The 17,653-nt window shown below is 38.9% G+C and overlaps 1 protein-coding gene across 4 annotated transcripts in view; it reads right to left on the bottom strand.

The window, feature by feature from the left end:
• TAF1B (TATA-box binding protein associated factor, RNA polymerase I subunit B) overlaps positions 1-17,653 on the bottom strand; it is a 54,225-nt gene that overhangs the window by 18,888 nt on the left and 17,684 nt on the right. For all 4 annotated transcript variants that reach the window (XM_082851975.1, XM_082851976.1, XM_082851978.1 and 1 more), the window contains one exon: positions 12,281-12,380. In XM_082851975.1, coding sequence (XP_082708101.1) covers positions 12,281-12,380 — 100 coding nt within the window. The remainder of the gene's footprint in view (positions 1-12,280; positions 12,381-17,653) is intronic.

The following is a 17,653-nucleotide window of genomic DNA, read 5'->3' as shown; positions in this document are numbered from 1 at the left end:
ATCTGCCTGCCAATGAAGGGGACATGGGTTCGAGCCCTGGTCTGGGAAGATCCCTCATGCCACGGAGCAACTAAGCCCGTGTGCCACAACGACTGAGCCTGCGAGCCACAACGACTGAGCCTGAGCTCTAGAACCCGTGAGCCACAACTACTGAGCCCGAGTGCCACAGCTACGGAGCCCGTGTGTCCGGAGCCCATGCTCTGCAACAAGAGAAGCCACCGCAATAAGAAGCCCATGCACCACAACGAAGAGTAGCCCCCGCTCACTGCAACTAGAGAAAGCCCAGGCGCAGCAACAATGACCCAACGCAGCCAAAAAATAAAATAAATTAAAAAAAATGTTTTTAAAATAAAAAACAAAAAAATAAAAGTAATATGTATTCATTGAATAAAATTTGGAATGTAGAGAAAAGCATAAAGGGGAAACGCCCATAAATCCCAAATATCCTCACTAAGCAGTTTTCAACAGTAATAGTGGTCAATTAAAATTCTATCTGGCTCATAAAACTCTTACTGGCCTTACCCATGGTAGAGTGAAATCATTCCTTCTTGCCAATCATGGAAGAATCTGGTATACAGCTGCAACCCAACTGGAGTTACAATGTCGTCATAATCACTCCAAAGCACGACTTCCCTCTCACCCTCCTTCACCACCACCCTCTCGCCAATCTTCAAATTCACAGCTAACAGATTTAGCTCAGTGTTACATAATAGTCACATGCTTCTATGTGAGAGATGACACCAGGGTTTAAGTCTAATAGATAAAAATGTGCAATTCAAACTTCTATTTTCCCACATTAATAGCCTATAAGAGTATCTTATAGAATTCAGGAAAATCTATGAGCTAATATTAATAAATTAATTCTGTTCACTTTAAGATCACCCTTGTAGTTTATTGGGTATGCTACTTATATTTCTGCAATTTCCAAACATTCTTCTTATTAATACTACATATAATTTTTCCTCATTTACTCATCCACTCACATAAAAATATTAAATTTAGAGTCTATTCTATGCAAGATACTTTGGGAAATATAAAGATGAATAAAGCAATCTCTTCAAGGAGTTTATACTCTAGAAAAGGGATCAGTGTACAAAAATAACTATAGGATAAGATAGAAAGTCATCGAGTACTACAAGCAAGATTTTTTTTTTAAGGCTTATGGGATTTCAGAAAAACTAACATTTCCGATACGGCAGGACCCCATTAAAACTAGGCCTGAATACAAACATTCTGGAAACCTGTTTGGCAGTATCTGTTAAAGTTGAGTGTGGACATATTCTACAGCAAAGCAGCTCTAGCTACATATACCCAACAGAAATGTGCATGCATGTCCATGAAAAGACATGCACTAGAATGTTCATAACACTATTTGTGAAAGTCCCAAGCTAGAAACTACCCAAATGCCATCACCAAGAGAGTAAGTACAAGAATAACTATCTAGTAAATTTTGATACAGTCTCACAGTGGAACATTATACAGCAAAGAAATGAATGCTCTACATGCAACAGTATGAATGAATCTTCAAAACATAATGTTAAAAGAAGCCAGATGCAAAAGAGAATGACTCCATGTATGTAAAGTACAAAACTCAGCAACTCAGCACCGAGCTTCTAGTCTACACGGTTAGAAGTCAGGAGAGTGATTGATTACTCTTGGAGTCGTGGAGGTAATGACTGCAAGTGAGCATAAGGGTGGAGCTCCTAGGGTGCTAAGGTTGTTTCCTGATCTCGGGGCTGGTTCAGGTTATGAAAATTCATCAGGTTGGGTACATTTGTGATATGTTCACTTTTCTGTATGTATGCCTATTTTAAAAAAAAAAGTGGTAAGAGAGAAAGATAATATCAGCTCAATAAACTATTTTGTGTAACAGAATCACTTCATACATCACCTTGTAGGAGAAATAATCTAATTGGCAAATTCAGAGTTGGAAAGACCTTTAAAAGTATATGGTCTAACTTTACAAAATCCCCAGCAGGTATATGTCTAGCCCTTCTTGTAAATCTCCAGTGATGGGAACTCAATACCTTCCCTGAAGGTAGTCTATTCCATTTTTAATGGGTTTAATCATTAAAAAGTTCTTCCTTATTCTAAGGAAAAATCTGTTTCCCAACAATTTGTGCCAATAATACCATTATGTCATGTCTTGCCCATTTTCTAAATGTGTGAAGGTGTTTGGAAGCCAACTGAAGGAATGAATATTTCTCTGTTAAATGTTTCTTTGGTACATTCAGCTCATATGCAATTATAAAGCACAAGGAAATGCTTTATAATGGTACAAGACTATGCTTATAGGGACTTCCCTGGTGGTTCAGTGGTTAAGAATCCGTCTTGCAATGCAGGGGAAGCTGGTTCGATCCCTAGTCTGGGGACTAAGATCCAGCACGCCGTGGGGCAACTAAGTCCACGTGCCACAAATAGAGAGCCCGCACACCGCAACTAATGAGCCTGTGCACTGCAACAAAAGATCCCGTGGGCCACAACTAAGACCCGATGCAGCCAATAAATAAATAAACAAATATTTTTTAAAAAGAGTATGCTTATAGAAAACAATCAAAGTGTTAACTATGCCTGATTTTACTTTGCCTGAGGTTACAACCTTCTTTGTATTGTATTTATTTTGATACCACTATTTCAATGTCTAAACTCCAGTTTTATCAGGAAAAAAAAGGCTTTCAATTAGCTATATTATTAACATATGATTAATCTGTAGCTCAAGAATACAAAGTAAATTTCTGTCAATCCAAAATAGCAATGTGCCCTTTCAAGTCTTTTTTTAAATGTTGAGATACAGTAATTCTACTTGTACGCTAAAATACTACTAATTGTATTCTAATCTGTGAATTTAAAAGAGAAAAAAGGAAAACATATATTCTCAGTGACTTTTGGCAAAAACTCTTTTTTCTTTATAAAATTAACTTATTTAGACATCTGCTGCATTTCGCACAAAATCTGAAGCATCTTTTCAAGTTAAAACAATTAACATTACTGACAAGATTTATGGCAACCCTAATCCTTTCAAATAATGAAGGTAGGAGATGAAATTAAGTACTTTTATCTGCAAACAAAACAAACACTAGAGCAGTGAATGTTCCCCTCTGAAAAATAACCATCTCAAAAAACCAATTTAATGGATGATAAATTCATGACAAGTAATTGCAAGGTCATTAATGAAAAGGAATCTGGTAAGCTAAAACACCCACAATAACATCCACTCCCTTCCGCCATGGACATCACTTGAAGTGGTGGCCCAGTTGTCCATACAGGGCTGGCTATAGACTAATCTCCCTAGACATCTGCTCCTATTCCAACCAAGGCAGGCCACTCTTGAACCACTAGCTCAGCAAAGTATCCAACCTTGCGCAGAAGGCTGGGGGTACTGTTACACAGCATTGTTTTAGAGAATATGATCACAGTATCACATTTTTCTTTCTGTCCCATTGTCCTTAGCCTGGAGAGGTGAATCAGGCTCTAATTTTGACAAGATTGCAAAACATGGATATATAATAATTACAGTGAACATTTAATGACTGCGTTAGAATAGTCTTACTTTGACTTTTAGAAAATGCATGCATGTACAGAACACACCCAAGGAAAGGGTCTCATAGAAGCTGCTGGGTCTTTGTATTTTCATTTGGCGTGGGGAATCTCTGATGTATTAAGTAGAATAAGAGGACTACCAGAATCCTGTTTAAAACTTTGCATATTTAGTTAAGGTATAATAGCACTTTGTTTTATACTGGTTTTTGGTTATCTGCTAATTAGTCTACTTTTTTTTTTTTTGTGCTACGGGGGCCTCTCACTGCTGTGGCCTCTCCCGTTGCGGAGCACAGGCTCCGGACGCGCAGGCTCAGCAGCCATGGCTCACGGGCCCAGGCGCTCTGCGGCATGTGGGATCTTCCCGGACCGGCGCACGAACCCGTGTCCCCTGCATCAGCAGGCGGACTCTCAACCACTGCGCCACCAGGGAAGCCCTAATTAGTCTACTTTTTACCTCAAATTTTTTGTGGAATAAGATGTAATAACAAAAGAATGACAGAGGCAGAGATAAGAAAACTAGTCTGTACTGCTCAAAGCACCATTTCTATCAGTACCACTTGCAAGGTGCTTGCATAAAATATTCCTAGATCCCACACCAGACTTAATCCCTGACACTAGGACTAAGAGTCTATAGTTTAAACAAGCTCTCCACAATATTCTTGTGCAAAAAAAATAATAATAATAAAATAAAATGAAGTGGCTCTCAACCTCATTTTTCTTGTCGCCTGGAAGAGACCCTCAGATGGTTTTACTTCACAAGCTTGACAAGAGAAGCACACCCACAAATTCCAGGGATGGTTGAGACGCTGTGGGAAGCCAGGAACAAAAGAACACATCAGCTGGTTTCTATTCATGTTGTCTGGCAGTAGTAATTCTGGAAGGGAGTGGGAGCGAGGGAAACTGAGAACACCTGTTATCGTTACACTCGCCTTAATTTCCCTCAGGTAGATTTCAAACCTGTTAGATTATTACTCTAACAAAGATTGCACAAACAATCCCAAGAGGTACACACGGCCTACAGAGTAAGATGGTGAAAAAATCTAGAGTTTGAAGACTCAGAGTGTTATCAAACCTTGATCCCACAAGACAGTCATTTGGAGAGGCTGAAAGAGTGACTGACAGCTCTGGAGGAGTCTTTTTCTTCCTTCAACCGGGACCTAGTTTCACAAAGGGTGTAAGACTGCTCCAAGGCAAAGTGAATCATCATGGCAAAGTGCCACTCAGTGGGTCTGGCTGAACCAGCATTACATCTTTTCTTTTTACTCATTCAGAGAGGATGCTGTTGATCAACATTCAAAATACTGGAGATGGACTTTGGAATGAATTTCCAGTTTCCTCTTTATTACTTCTTGCTGAGTCTAGTGAGGGATGATGAAATGACTAATTCTTGAGAGGATTTAGAATTACTGTCAAGGACCATGGCAGAATAACATGTATGTTACATATTAACTGTTAAGAAATTGGTCTGTGGGTTTTAAAATACATAAAAATAAAGAAAATCAAGGCTGAAAGATAGAAGTATCCCTACTGTGTGTTAAGTCATCGGCAGAATAAATTCTATCTGTAATAGAGGTAAGTGTGTCTAGGCCCAACCTTGGTTCAAGCAGCAATTTGACTATTTGGTACTCCATATGGAGATGGTATCCCTGAAAAAGAATAGATTTTTAGTTTATTCTACCAGATGAACTGAAAAATTTTTGCTAGAAGTAACGGATGCTTCAAATCAGCACCACACTTCAGAAACTTGACTCAAAAATAAAGCAGCAGAAGAGGCAGAGGCAGAAAAAGGAGGAGGAGGTTATCTTTAAATTAAAACACGGACCTCCCTCGTGGTGCAGTGGTTAAGAATCCTCCTGCCAGTGCAGGGGACATGGGTTCGAGCCCTGGTCGAGGAAGGTCCCACATGCCACGGAGCAACTAAACCCATGTGCCGCAACTACTGAGCCCGCGCGCACTGCAACGAAGAGCAGCCCCCGCTCTCCGCAACTAGAGAAAGCCCGCGTGCAGCAACCAAGACCCAACGCAGCCAAATAAATGAATTAAATATATTTATTTTAAAAAATAAAAAATAAATACGGAAAATGAAACAGCTACCTACCGGGAGTTGGGAATCACAACTCAGAAAAAGGAGATGGCTGGAAATACTAAAACTTAATTTGCACACCTGTCTCCTCTCCTAAACTTTGCTCTTAAGTCAGGGTAATGGCAGGAAGACTCAAACTCTTATGGCCCGCTTGTTAGAAGAAACAAACCACATCAATACTCCGTGCTCTGTATTCCATTACCCTATGTTTTAAAGTGAGTTTTGTCAGATTTGTTGTTAGTGGGACAGAGGGGCCCACTTAAATATTAACAGAATAATTTAATGGAAAGAAACAGTTCACACAGGATAATGGTTTAAGGGTCTTTAAAGCTTTTTTCCCCCTTCCCTTTGATTTGTTTTTAAGGTGTGCTCAACTTTCTGGAATAACAAAAACAAAACCAAACCAAACACAGAAGAAAAACAGTCCCCAGCAGCCCACACACACAAAACCCCACTGGCATTATCTTCATCACCATCTCCTAGAACAATTGCACCTTTTTTCATTTCTGGTGGAGGTACAGCTGCTGAAGAAGCCAAGACTTAGTAGAGAAAGCTAAGACATGGAAGGAGGAAAGAAAATGCTTCCTTTGTTAATGAAAAGCTGTTTCCACTTAAAAGTTTCAACATACTATGGAATAGTGAATGCACTTTTGTAAGCAAAGGCAAAGCATACAATGAAGAAAAGCTGCCTGTCAATTAAGTAAACAGTCATTTGAAGACATCCCAAATCGCCTCCATTTTTCTTGAAAAAGTGGGGGAGGGGAGGAAGGGAATATGGACATGGGAATACTAGACATGGCTGAGGATGTGTCTAAAAGGTATAGTAAATATGACACATAGGGCTTCTAGAGTGCTATAGATTCATTTAATTATAATACTAAGAAATCACAAGGCTAATATGTTTTTTAGAAGACCACAAGGCTATAATAAATTGTTCTAGCATGCATTAAAAACGGAGTGCTTGGGAAAGCATTTTATTGAATTTCACAAATATTCCAGTGAGTTTATTTTCCTTCATGAAGCAATGCCTTAAGACAGGTAAGGACAAGCTAGAGTTTCTGTTACACAACAGCAGGCTCTTGTGATAAACCTGATTACAATACCCTGTCAGAGGTGAACTTCCTGCTTTGCTATTAAAAATAAAAAGTACAGTGCCTCACCCTTACTTATTCTTAGTGTTGTTTTGAAGCAAAGATTCAGATGAGAAAAAGCTAATGCTACATGCACCTGTTAACCCAAACTTAAAATAAGACTTTCTATTGCAAAGGAAAATTAACAAGGAATAAAAATGTCAGAAGAAATGACAAAGCACTGTAATATATTATTCATGAAGGAAGGATAAAATGAACTCCACATGCCTTATGATTCACAAAACAGTTCAATTCGCATTTTTAGTCTGCTGGAATTATCTTAATGGTTGTAAATCTATCAGCAGTAGCAAAAAATACTCTTTTATGTTCAAAGTCTAATCTTCCGGAAGTTTGTGGTGAATACATTATTTTATGTGAAATACAGTCTTGGTCCTGGGGATGAGGTCATTTCAGAAACATGCTGTCGACTTGCACAGACCAAGGTAAACCTAATGAATAAACACGAATTTATGAACTGATGACCAGCTGAACAGGAGGCAGTTATTCGTTTTGGCCCCAGGATCAGAGCTGGGAAAAACCTATCTGAGTCCTCCTTCTTAAGATGTGCCTGTCCTCCAAATATTCTGCTGGCTGTGGAATACCTATGTTCAAATTTCACATATCTGTACTAAAGGAGGTTACAAGCTGGTATCCAAAGAGTAGACAATCCCCAAATAATTTTGATTCGATTTTGGCAGGGTTCCGTGATCATTTCTGTAGCAGGCTAACCTTTGTCATTATTCAGTTTTCCTTAGATGAGTATAAACCTTGGTTCTCATTCCTTCTCTTGGGAAGCAGAGGTAGGGGGAGAAGTGGACTGAGCATGCTGGGTACTAGGGGTGGGCACTGGCAAGGGATCAAACTAAATCACAGATAATTCACATGAAATCACTGGTTTCACTCAGCAAACAGGAGGTATGATTCTCCTAAAGCAAATATCATCAATGTAGCCTCAAACAGACATTTTCTGACTAGAGTAATTTACTATTGGTTTCAGTATATTGGTGAACAGTACAAATAACTGATAAGATTATTTATCTCACACACTGGTTTTCATGAGTGATACTGACACACCCATAACTCAGTTTTTTAAATGTCCTTGCTTATGAGCAGAAGTTATATCCCTTACACATTTACCACTAAAATATCAGTGGAATGCTTTTTAATTTTCTCAGTCAAATGCCACTACTGAATAGCCTCTGGGTATATTATGTAATAAATACAAAAGAAGCAGTCTGGATGTTTACTACTTAGGTGGAAAAAAATCCCCAACAAATCTATTTGAAATCTTCTCTAAATAAAGCATTTAAATTAATTCTGTTTTTCAGCTATTTCAAATCATTTAAACAATAAACACAGAGTTCTTACCATGTATACATAATGATTATATATTAGGTCTTATGTATGATAAAATAGAAGCATTACACATGATCCCTACTCTCAGAGTAGTTAGGGATGCAAGAAATATACAAACAAACCCGACTGTTACATCTACCAGTGTACTCCTTCTCTAGTCCCCCCTCTGTGCCTCCCCCTCCAGAGGTAACTAGTATCCTGAATTATGCTTACCATAAACTTATTTTTTTAAAAATAGTTTTATCACGAACATAAATATATTTAGCTTAACTTCTTTTGTGAGCTTAACAAAAGTGATTTCATATGTATGTAGCTTCCTAAGTCTTGCCTTTTACACTAAACAGAATATTTCTTAGAGTCATTCCTGTTGCTTGTGGCTGTAGTTGATTCATTTTCATAGTTGTTTAATATACCATGTCTGATTATGTCACATTTTATCCATTTTCCTTGATAGACATTCAGATTGTTTTCAGTTTTGTTTGTTTTGTTTTTTCATTACCTAGCTGCCTTCTTTAGCCTTTAATCCTCAAACACAAAACTCCATCAATAGAAAACTAGTCAGGTAAATTGTGGCATATCTATACTGTGCAGCTCCTAGAAAAATAAAAAGTTAATAAGTAAATTGCAGTTATATAAGAGAATATCCCTACTCTTAGAAAATATACACTAAAATATTTAGGGATGATGGGCCATGATAAATGTAACTTACCCTCAATGATTCAGAAATAGAATTACATAGATAGATACATAGATAGGGAAGAACAGCACAAAGGATAAAATAAAATATTAACAATAGTTGAATCTGGGTAAAGGATATATTTTTATTTTTGCAGCTTTTCTATAAATCTAAAATTATTCCAAAAAAAAAGTTTATTTAAAAAAAAGCTAAGATACAAGTGAAAAAGGTAAAGTACAATAGTTACTGTTACCAAGACATCATCTCATATATTTTTATGCTTATACTTTCTATCAAAATCTCTACAAGAGATCACTCCCCTATTTTACATAGCCCTGTCCCCTCAACTCAAGATTAATTTAAAAATAGTCAACAAAAGAGATTATTACTAGGCAGGTATTTCATAACACTCAGCTAAAAAGCATCTGAATATTGACTCTATTTCTAAATGTCTAAAAATGAGTATTTAGAACAATTCTGTTTCTGCCCTTAAAGGATTAACTATAATGGGAAACTACTACGGGAATTTACTTCCCATGATAAACAGAGAACTGGAAAAAGTATATGAAACAACAGTTTTAGGCATCGGATAACAGGAAGCACAGGACTATATAATCGCTGAGAGAAGAGAAACAAATGGCCCCAGATTACTGCCTGGAGGCAGTCTCCAAGCTGTAGTGCAGGGAGCAGGGAGTGAAACAGGGCCCAGTGGTCTTGCTGAGTTAAGCAGAGAGAGATTAGAGTTCCTGTTAGCTGAGGTGGCTATAATTTGCAGGCAGAGCACCAATGAGGATAAAACTGCAGAGAGAGAACTCTGGAGGTCTGCAAAGGGGTCCTCTCAAGTCTTTGGCTGAGTACCAATCTGTGCATGTGTGAGAAAAAACCTGAGGCCAGGGGAGAAAAAAAAATCACTGGATTTTTCCAATGAATGCAAACAATTCTCAGAGTTTGCATAAGGCCCCAGCTGGAGTGGAGAGACTTCACAATACTGGGGGCTCTGGGTAGAGTCTCCCAAAGGGATATGCCTTAGTAGCGGGGCTTCCTTAGCCTCACAATATAGGCTTTGGAACAGCCATTAAAAGAACAAGCTTCCAAATGATCAAACTGATATCTAAGTTACCTAATCATACACCAGAACAAAAATCCAGTATTCAGCAACACAAAATTCACACTGTCTGCATCCAATCAAAATTACCAGGAATGCAAAGCAGGAAAATATGGCACATAATCAGGAGACAAATCAATCAACAGAAACAGACCCAGAAATAACCGAGATAACAGAATTAGTAGACGATAGCCTTAGAGCAACTACTGTAAATATTGTCAATAAACTGGAGGATGTAAAAGAAAACATAAACATAATGAAGGAAACGAAAAAGATAAGACTAACATGGAACTTCTAGAAATGAAAAATACAGAATCTGAAATGAAAAAATTACTAGATGGGTTTAACAGCAAATTAGACATTCAAGAAGTAAAGATCAGTGAATCTGAAGATATCATCGTAGAAACTATCCAAAACAAAACACACTGAGGAAAAGAAAAAGAACAGAAGCCTTAGTGAGCTGTGGTCTAACATGTAGTTGGAAGGAAGGAAGGAGAGAAGGAAGGAAGAGATGGGAAGGGAAGGGAAGAGAAAGGAAGGGAAGGGAAGAGAAGAGAAGAGAAATCAGACAGTCCTGTAGAAAGAAACATTTTTAAAGTGCTGAAGGAAAAGTACAAACCCAGAATTCAATACTAGTGAAAATGTTTTTTCAAAAATGAAGGCAAAACAAAGACATTTTTAGACCAAAAAGTGCCAAAAGAATTCACTGCCAACAGATCTGTACTATAAGAAATGTTACAGGACATTTTCAGACAGGACGAGTGCCAGAAAAGGCAAAAGGTGGGTAAATATGAAGTAGTTCTTCTCATTTTAATTTCTTAAAAAGATAAACAACTTTTTAAAGCAAAAATAATTCCAACGCATTGTGGAGTATCTAACAGGTAAAGATAAAATGTTTAACACTAAGGGATGGGAGGAGGGAAGTGGAAGTATATATATTCTTGTAAGGGTCTTACACTATACATGTACTGGTATATTATTGAGGCAGACTGTGGTAAGTTAAAGATGAATTTTATAAACTCTAGAACAACCTCTTAAAAAAATAGAGGTATGGTTAATAAATCAATAGTAGAGATAAAGTGGAATCATAAAAAAAACTTAATTCAAAAAAGGCAGAAAAAGAAGAAACAAGAAATTAAGACTAGATGGGACAAATAATAGTAAGATGGTACAAAAACAGAACAAAAGACCATACAATGAGTAAAAGGCCTAAAGCACTGTAGTTCCAAGTCTGAGACTACCATCTGCATGACCTTGGCAAATCATTCTACCCGTCTGAGGTGTTTACTCACATGTAAAATTGGGAAGATGGTGAACGATACTCATGCAGGGGTTTAGTAAGGATCATAAATGTCTCTTGAATTAAACTGAAAACAATGTGAAGGTTGTGAAGGTTAGGAAAGCCTATGAAAATAATTCCTTAAGTGGGTAAATGGAGGATAATATTTAATATTAATATTTAGTACACTGAAAACCTTCTGATGAAGAGCACAGGGAAAATAACCTTTGAGTACTATAAATAGTGATAAAGACTCATAATTAAAAGGACAGAAGCGCTGCCATTGGAGACAGCTGAAAAGAGATCTAGAAGAAGACTAACACAAGCAAAGGACTTAAAATAGTGCCTCTTGAGGGACTTCCCTGGTGGACCAGTGGTAAAGAATCCACCTTCCAATGCAGGGGATGCGGGTCTGATCCCTGTTCAGTGAACTAAGATCCCACATGCTGCAGGGCAACTAAGCCCATGCGCTGCAACTACTGAGCTCATGCGCCTCAACTAGAGAGCCCGCGTGCCACAAACTACACAGCCCACGCACCCTGGAGCCTGCGCCACAACTAGAGAGAGAAAACCCACACGCCACAATTAGAGAGAAGCCTGCGCGCCGCAACAAAAGATCCCGTATGCCTCAATGAAGATCCTACGTGCCACAACTAAGACCTGACGCAGCCAAAAATTTAAAAATAAATAAATAAATATATTAAAAAAAATATATGCCTCTTGAAACAACATAATAACTTTCATCTCTTCTCTCCAAAGCAACATAGTGTGCAAATAACAACAAAAAATACTGTTTTTTAAATTTGAAATTACCTAAAGGTCTCTATATAAAACTTTTAGTCTCAACACTACATCTATTTGCAATGCACACACCTAACATTATAGCTGTATTTTGAGGATTGCGTAACCTAAAGGATTAGATGTAGCCACATAAGGAAAACAAAAAAAAATAATTCTACTCTTCATTAAATTATGACTAATGTCCATATTTGAATAGAACAAAAACTCGATGACATTTTTTAAAACTCCATAAGTCAGGAGAGGAATATAAATCACCAAATTACTCTTGTGTCTTCTAAGTGACTACAAAGTGAAAAAGAAAATAACATACCTCTATAGCAAAGATTCCTTTGTCACGCCCATATAATTTCATCTCTTCTGGAAAATGCTGAAAAGCATTTATATAAGGAATATGTTCCTCTTCAACGAATCTATATTTTTAAAAAGAGCTTCAATAAAAGATATGTACTGATTTGGCAAAGTAAACAAAAGAGGTAAAAATGTATTTCAAAGACAAGGTAAGAATCAGTTGAGCATACCATATATCCTACATATATGTAAGGATAATTAATCTGAAAATATCTATTATTCTCTGTATCCCTGTGTGGAGAAAACATTTAGTTGATTAATAATCTCTTAAGTTTCTGCCCAAATAGACAAAATATTTCCAAAAGGTGTGTTTATCTAATTTGTCAATTTACCACCAGGCTTGCAGACATGGCATTCCTTCCTCCTATTCCTAGTTCCTCTCACATGATTAGCTCCTACTAATCTCTTAAATCACTTCTTCAGCGGGACCTTCCTTGATCCCTGTTTTCCTTGTTAGAATACCTCCTTGCCCACCATTCAGTCTCCAGTACCTATGACAGTGCACGGTAGGTGCCTGTCACTGGAAGAACAATTAAACAAAGGAACATTTGTTCACCACTCCATCTCAATGTCTGGTACATAGTAGCTGATCAAATATTTTGAGTAAATTATTGAGTTTAAAGAAACTAGCACATATATATAAATAAACACTCATACATACTTACTTACAATTCATTCATTCGTTCAACAGAAATTTATTGAGTACTATATACCCAACACTATTCTAGGCTGGGGGATACAGCAGGGAACAAAACAGTAAAATATTCTTGTTCCCATGGAGTTTACATTCTAATGAAAAGAGAAAGATGACAAAACAAATAAGTGAAATTTATAGTATGTCAGATAGGAAAAAATGGTAAGAAGAAAAATAAAGTAGAGAATAGAGAAAGAGGGATGGGCACAGACTAACAGCATCCCATATACCCTCCGAACCAACAAACCACTACTCCAGGCACGTCCCCTGGAAACACTGTCTCTGTTTGTAATATTATTATACTTTTCAAAAGTTTCAATCTGTGACAGACTGGAAATTTAACAAATTGGTTCTTCATTACAGGTAATTTAAGAAGCACTGCATTAGAGGAAAGTTGTCTCTACCTGTAAAACATATCCTGAACCCCTTCACCTCATTCCATTTCTATTACCACCACCCTAACCCAAGCCACTACCCTCTTGCTTTAAGTATAGAAAAGATCACCCGGTCTGCCTGCTTCCACCTGTGCCTACCTAGAATCCACTTTCCTCACAGTTGCCTGAGTGATCTTGAAAACATTAATCAGATTATGTGTCTCCTGCTAAAATCTTCCAGTGGCTTACTATCACACTTAAAGCCAAACTCCCAGTGGGAATGGGGTTTCCTTTTGGAGTGATGAATATATCCTGGAAATGGAGGTGATGGTTGCACAACCTTGTGAATATACTGAAAACCACTGACTTGTACACTTTAAAAGGGTGAGTTGTATTGTATATGAACTATACCTCCAAAAAAAAAAAAAATCCAAACTCCTAACTTGGCTTACAAAGACCTACATCTGGCCCCTGTTTATTATCTTCCTGTCCACATCTTCCTACTCCTCCTTCAAGTTCTTACTCCCATCACTTCAGCCTCCTCTGCTCCTTGATCACACAGAGCTTGAAACTGCGTTAGAGCCTGGCACTAGCAGCCTCCCTCTACCTGGAATGCGAGTACTTCAGATATTCAGCTGCTGGTGCTATTTTCAGTCAGAGTGCGGCTTAAACTCCACCTTCTCAGTGAGGCCTTCCCTAATAACCCATCTAAAGTTGCCGTCTGGTCATTCTCTATCACATCATCCTACTTCTTTTTTTTTTTTTTTTTTTTTGCGGTACGCGGGCGTCTCACTGTTGTGGCCTCTCCCTCTGCGGAGCACAGGCTCCGGACGCGCAGGCTCAGCGGCCGTGGCTCACGGGCCCAGCCACTCCATGGCATGTGGGATCTTCCCGGACCAGGGCAAGAACCCGCGTCCCCTGCATCGGCAGGCGGACTCCCAACCACTGCGCCACCAGGGAAGCCCCATCATCCTATTTCAACCTCCTGAACAGCACTTCACTGTCTGATCGTTTTTTAATTTATTTGTGTATTTGCTCATCTAGTCTTAAACGTCACGAGAGCCGGGACTTGATCTATATATGGTTCACAACTGTATTTCAGGCGTCTAGACTCTAGAACAACACCTGTGTACAGTAGGTATTCAATGAATATTTGTGGAACAAATACATGTTAGCTAGTTTTATTTATTGTTATTGTTAGGTAGGTAGGGTTCTTTAAAGGCTATATAAGGGCTATGAATTTATCCTAAGGACCATGGATGCTGCTAAAGGATCTAAACAGGGAAGTGACGTGCAGGATCAGTATAAATGTATGGGTACTGGGGCCAGGCAAATAATGTATTCCCTTCAAATCAATGTGCTTTACGTAGTTTTTCAATAGTAGTTCTCAAACTTTAGCATCCATTAGAATCCCCTGGAGGGCTTATTAAAACAGAGACTACCAGGCCCTGTCCCCAGAGTTTCTGATTCAGAAGGTTAGAATGGGTCCAAGAATTTACATTTCTAACAAATCACTGGGTGATGCTGACGCTGTTGTTCGGGGGACCACACTTTGAGAAGAGCCTGTGATTTAGAGCTCTTTTCCAAGAAAAGCAGAGAAAGGGGATCAGTGGTGAAGTCTCTTTTCCTACTGCTCCAAGCAGTTAAACTGGGTCCCAAATTTGTATGTCCCACAGGGCAAAATAAAAGCCCTCCAGCTAACTAGATCTAATCTCCTTGAAGGGAATTCCCCTTGGAGGGGGAAGGGAGGAAAGAGGGAGGAAAGGAAAGAGGGAGACAGAGGGGTGGGGAGAGGCAGAAGGAGAGGGGGCAGAGAGAGAGAGACAGATAGACAAAGGTGCAGGATCTTATCCCATCCTAACAACCACATACAATATTCTCCCTGAGAAGAATTTTCGGGCAGATATTACTTTCTCCAACTTGTGAGATTTCTAGGAGAGTTGCGTTACCCCCTTACAGACGGCCCTGCGTAGGATGGCTAACCCTGTTATCCAGCTCCAGTGACATGATTAGACTGCTGTTTCTATTAAGATCCCTCTGGTTTTCAGGAGGAAATGGACAGGAGTGGCACAAGACTCACTTGGAAGGCTGCTAAGTAACCCAGGTGAAGAGAGAGGGAATCGGGGAAAAATCGTTTGAGAGTTATTTTGGAAGTATAATTGAGAGGACATAATGATTAACTCTATTAACTATATGTAGAGAGAGGAAGGAGTCAAGGATGAGCCTCAGGTGGCTGTATGGGATGCAACATGGCGCAGGTATTTACGAAGAAAGGAAACACTAGAGGAGGAGCTGGAGTGAGGAGAGAGATGATGAAGGAGTGCCCAGAAGGCAGGTGAATATATGAACATATGGGTCTGGCCCTCAGTAGACAAGTCTGGGCTGGAAATCCAGATTTGAGAATCATCATCGTATAGATGGTAATTAAAGCCTTGGGAAAGGATGAGATCACCCAATGAGGGCATACAGAACAAGATGAGGTTTATAGTTATTTATTTTATTTTTGGCTGTGCTGGGTCTTCACTGCTGTGCATGGGCTTTCTCTAGTTGAGGTGAGCGGCGGCTACTCTTCGTTGCAGTGTGCAAGTTTCTCACTGTCGCGGCTTCTCTTGTTGCAGAGCACGGGCTCTAGGCATGCAGGCTTCAGGAGCTCTGGCACGTGGGCTCAGTAGTTGTGGCTTGCAGGCTTTAGAGCTCAGGTTCAGTAGTTGTGGCACGTGGGCTTAGCTGCTCCGTGGCATGTGGGATCTTCCTGGGCCAGGGCTTGAACCCGTGTCCCTTGCACTGGCAGGCAGATTCTTAACCACTGCGCCACCAGGGAAGCCCCGAGGTTTTTAGCTTAACAGTAAAATTCACTGAATCATGGACTCTCTGCATGTACTGATTTTTGTGTTTTCTTTTAAACATCTTTATTGGAGTATAATTGCTTTACAATGGTGTGTTAGTTTCTGCTGTATAACAAAGTGAATCAGCTATACTTACACATATAACCCCATATCCCCTCCCTCTTGCATTTTCCTCCCACCCTCCCTATCTCACCCCTCTAGGTGGTCACAAAGCACGAGCTGATCTCCCTGTGCTATGCGGCTGCTTCCCACTAGCTATCTATTTTACATTTGGTAGTGTATATATATATATGTCCATGCCACTCTCTCACTTCGTCCCAGCTTACCCTTCCCCCTCCCTGTGTCTTCAAGTCCATTCTCTACGTCTGCATCTTTATTCCTCTCCAGCCCCTAGGTTCTTCAGAACCTTTTTTTTAAAAAATATATATTCCATATATATGTGTTAGCATACGGTATTTGTTTTTCTCTTTCTGACTTACTTCACTCTGTATAACAGACTCTAGGTCCATCCACCTCACTACAAATAACTCAATTTCGTTTGTTTTTATGACTGAATAATAGTCCATTGTATATATGTGCCACATCTTCCTTATCCTTTCATCTGTCGATGGACACTTAGGTTGCTTCCATGTCCTGGATATTGTAAACAGTGCAGCAATGAACATTGTGGTACATGACTCTTTTTGAATTATGGTTTTCTCAGGGTGTAAGACCAGTAGTAGGACTGCTGAGTCATATAGTAGTTCTGTTTTTACTTTTTTAAGGAAACTCCATACTGCTCTCCATAGTGGCTGTATCAATTTACTTTCCCACCAACAGTGCAGGAGGGTTCCCATTTCTCCATACCCTATCCAGCATTTATTGTTTGTAGATTTTTTGATGATGGCCATTCTGACTGGTGTGAGGTGATATCTCATTGTAGTTTTGATTTGCGTTTCTCTAATGATTAGTGATGTTGAGCATCCTTTCATGTGTTTGTTGGCTATCTGTATATCTTCTTTGGAGAAATGTCTATTTAGGTCTTCTGCCCATTTTTGGATTGGGTTGTTTGTTTTTTTGATATTGAGCTGCATGAGCTGCTTGTAAATTTTGGAGATTAATCCTCTGTCAGTTGCTTCATTTGCAAATATTTTCTCTCATTCTGAGGGTTGTCTTTTCGTCTTGTTTATGGTTTCCTTTGCTGTGCAAAAGCTTTTAAGTTTCATTAGGTCCCATTTGTTTATTTTTATTTCCATTTCTCTAGGGGGTGGGTCAAAAAGGATCTTGCTGTGATGTATGTCAAAGAGTGTTCTGCCTATGTTTTCCTCTAAGAGTTTTATAGTGTCTGGCCTTACATTTAGGTCTTTAATCCATATTGAGTTTACTTTTGTGTATGGTGTTAGAGAGTGTGCTAATTTCATTCTTTTACATGTAGCTGTCCA

The sequence above is a fragment of the Leucopleurus acutus genome, assembly GCF_964270905.1.
Source record: "Leucopleurus acutus genome assembly, chromosome: 12".
Classification (NCBI taxonomy): domain Eukaryota; kingdom Metazoa; phylum Chordata; class Mammalia; order Artiodactyla; family Delphinidae; genus Leucopleurus; species Leucopleurus acutus.
This window is presented reverse-complemented; position numbering and strand designations above follow the sequence as displayed.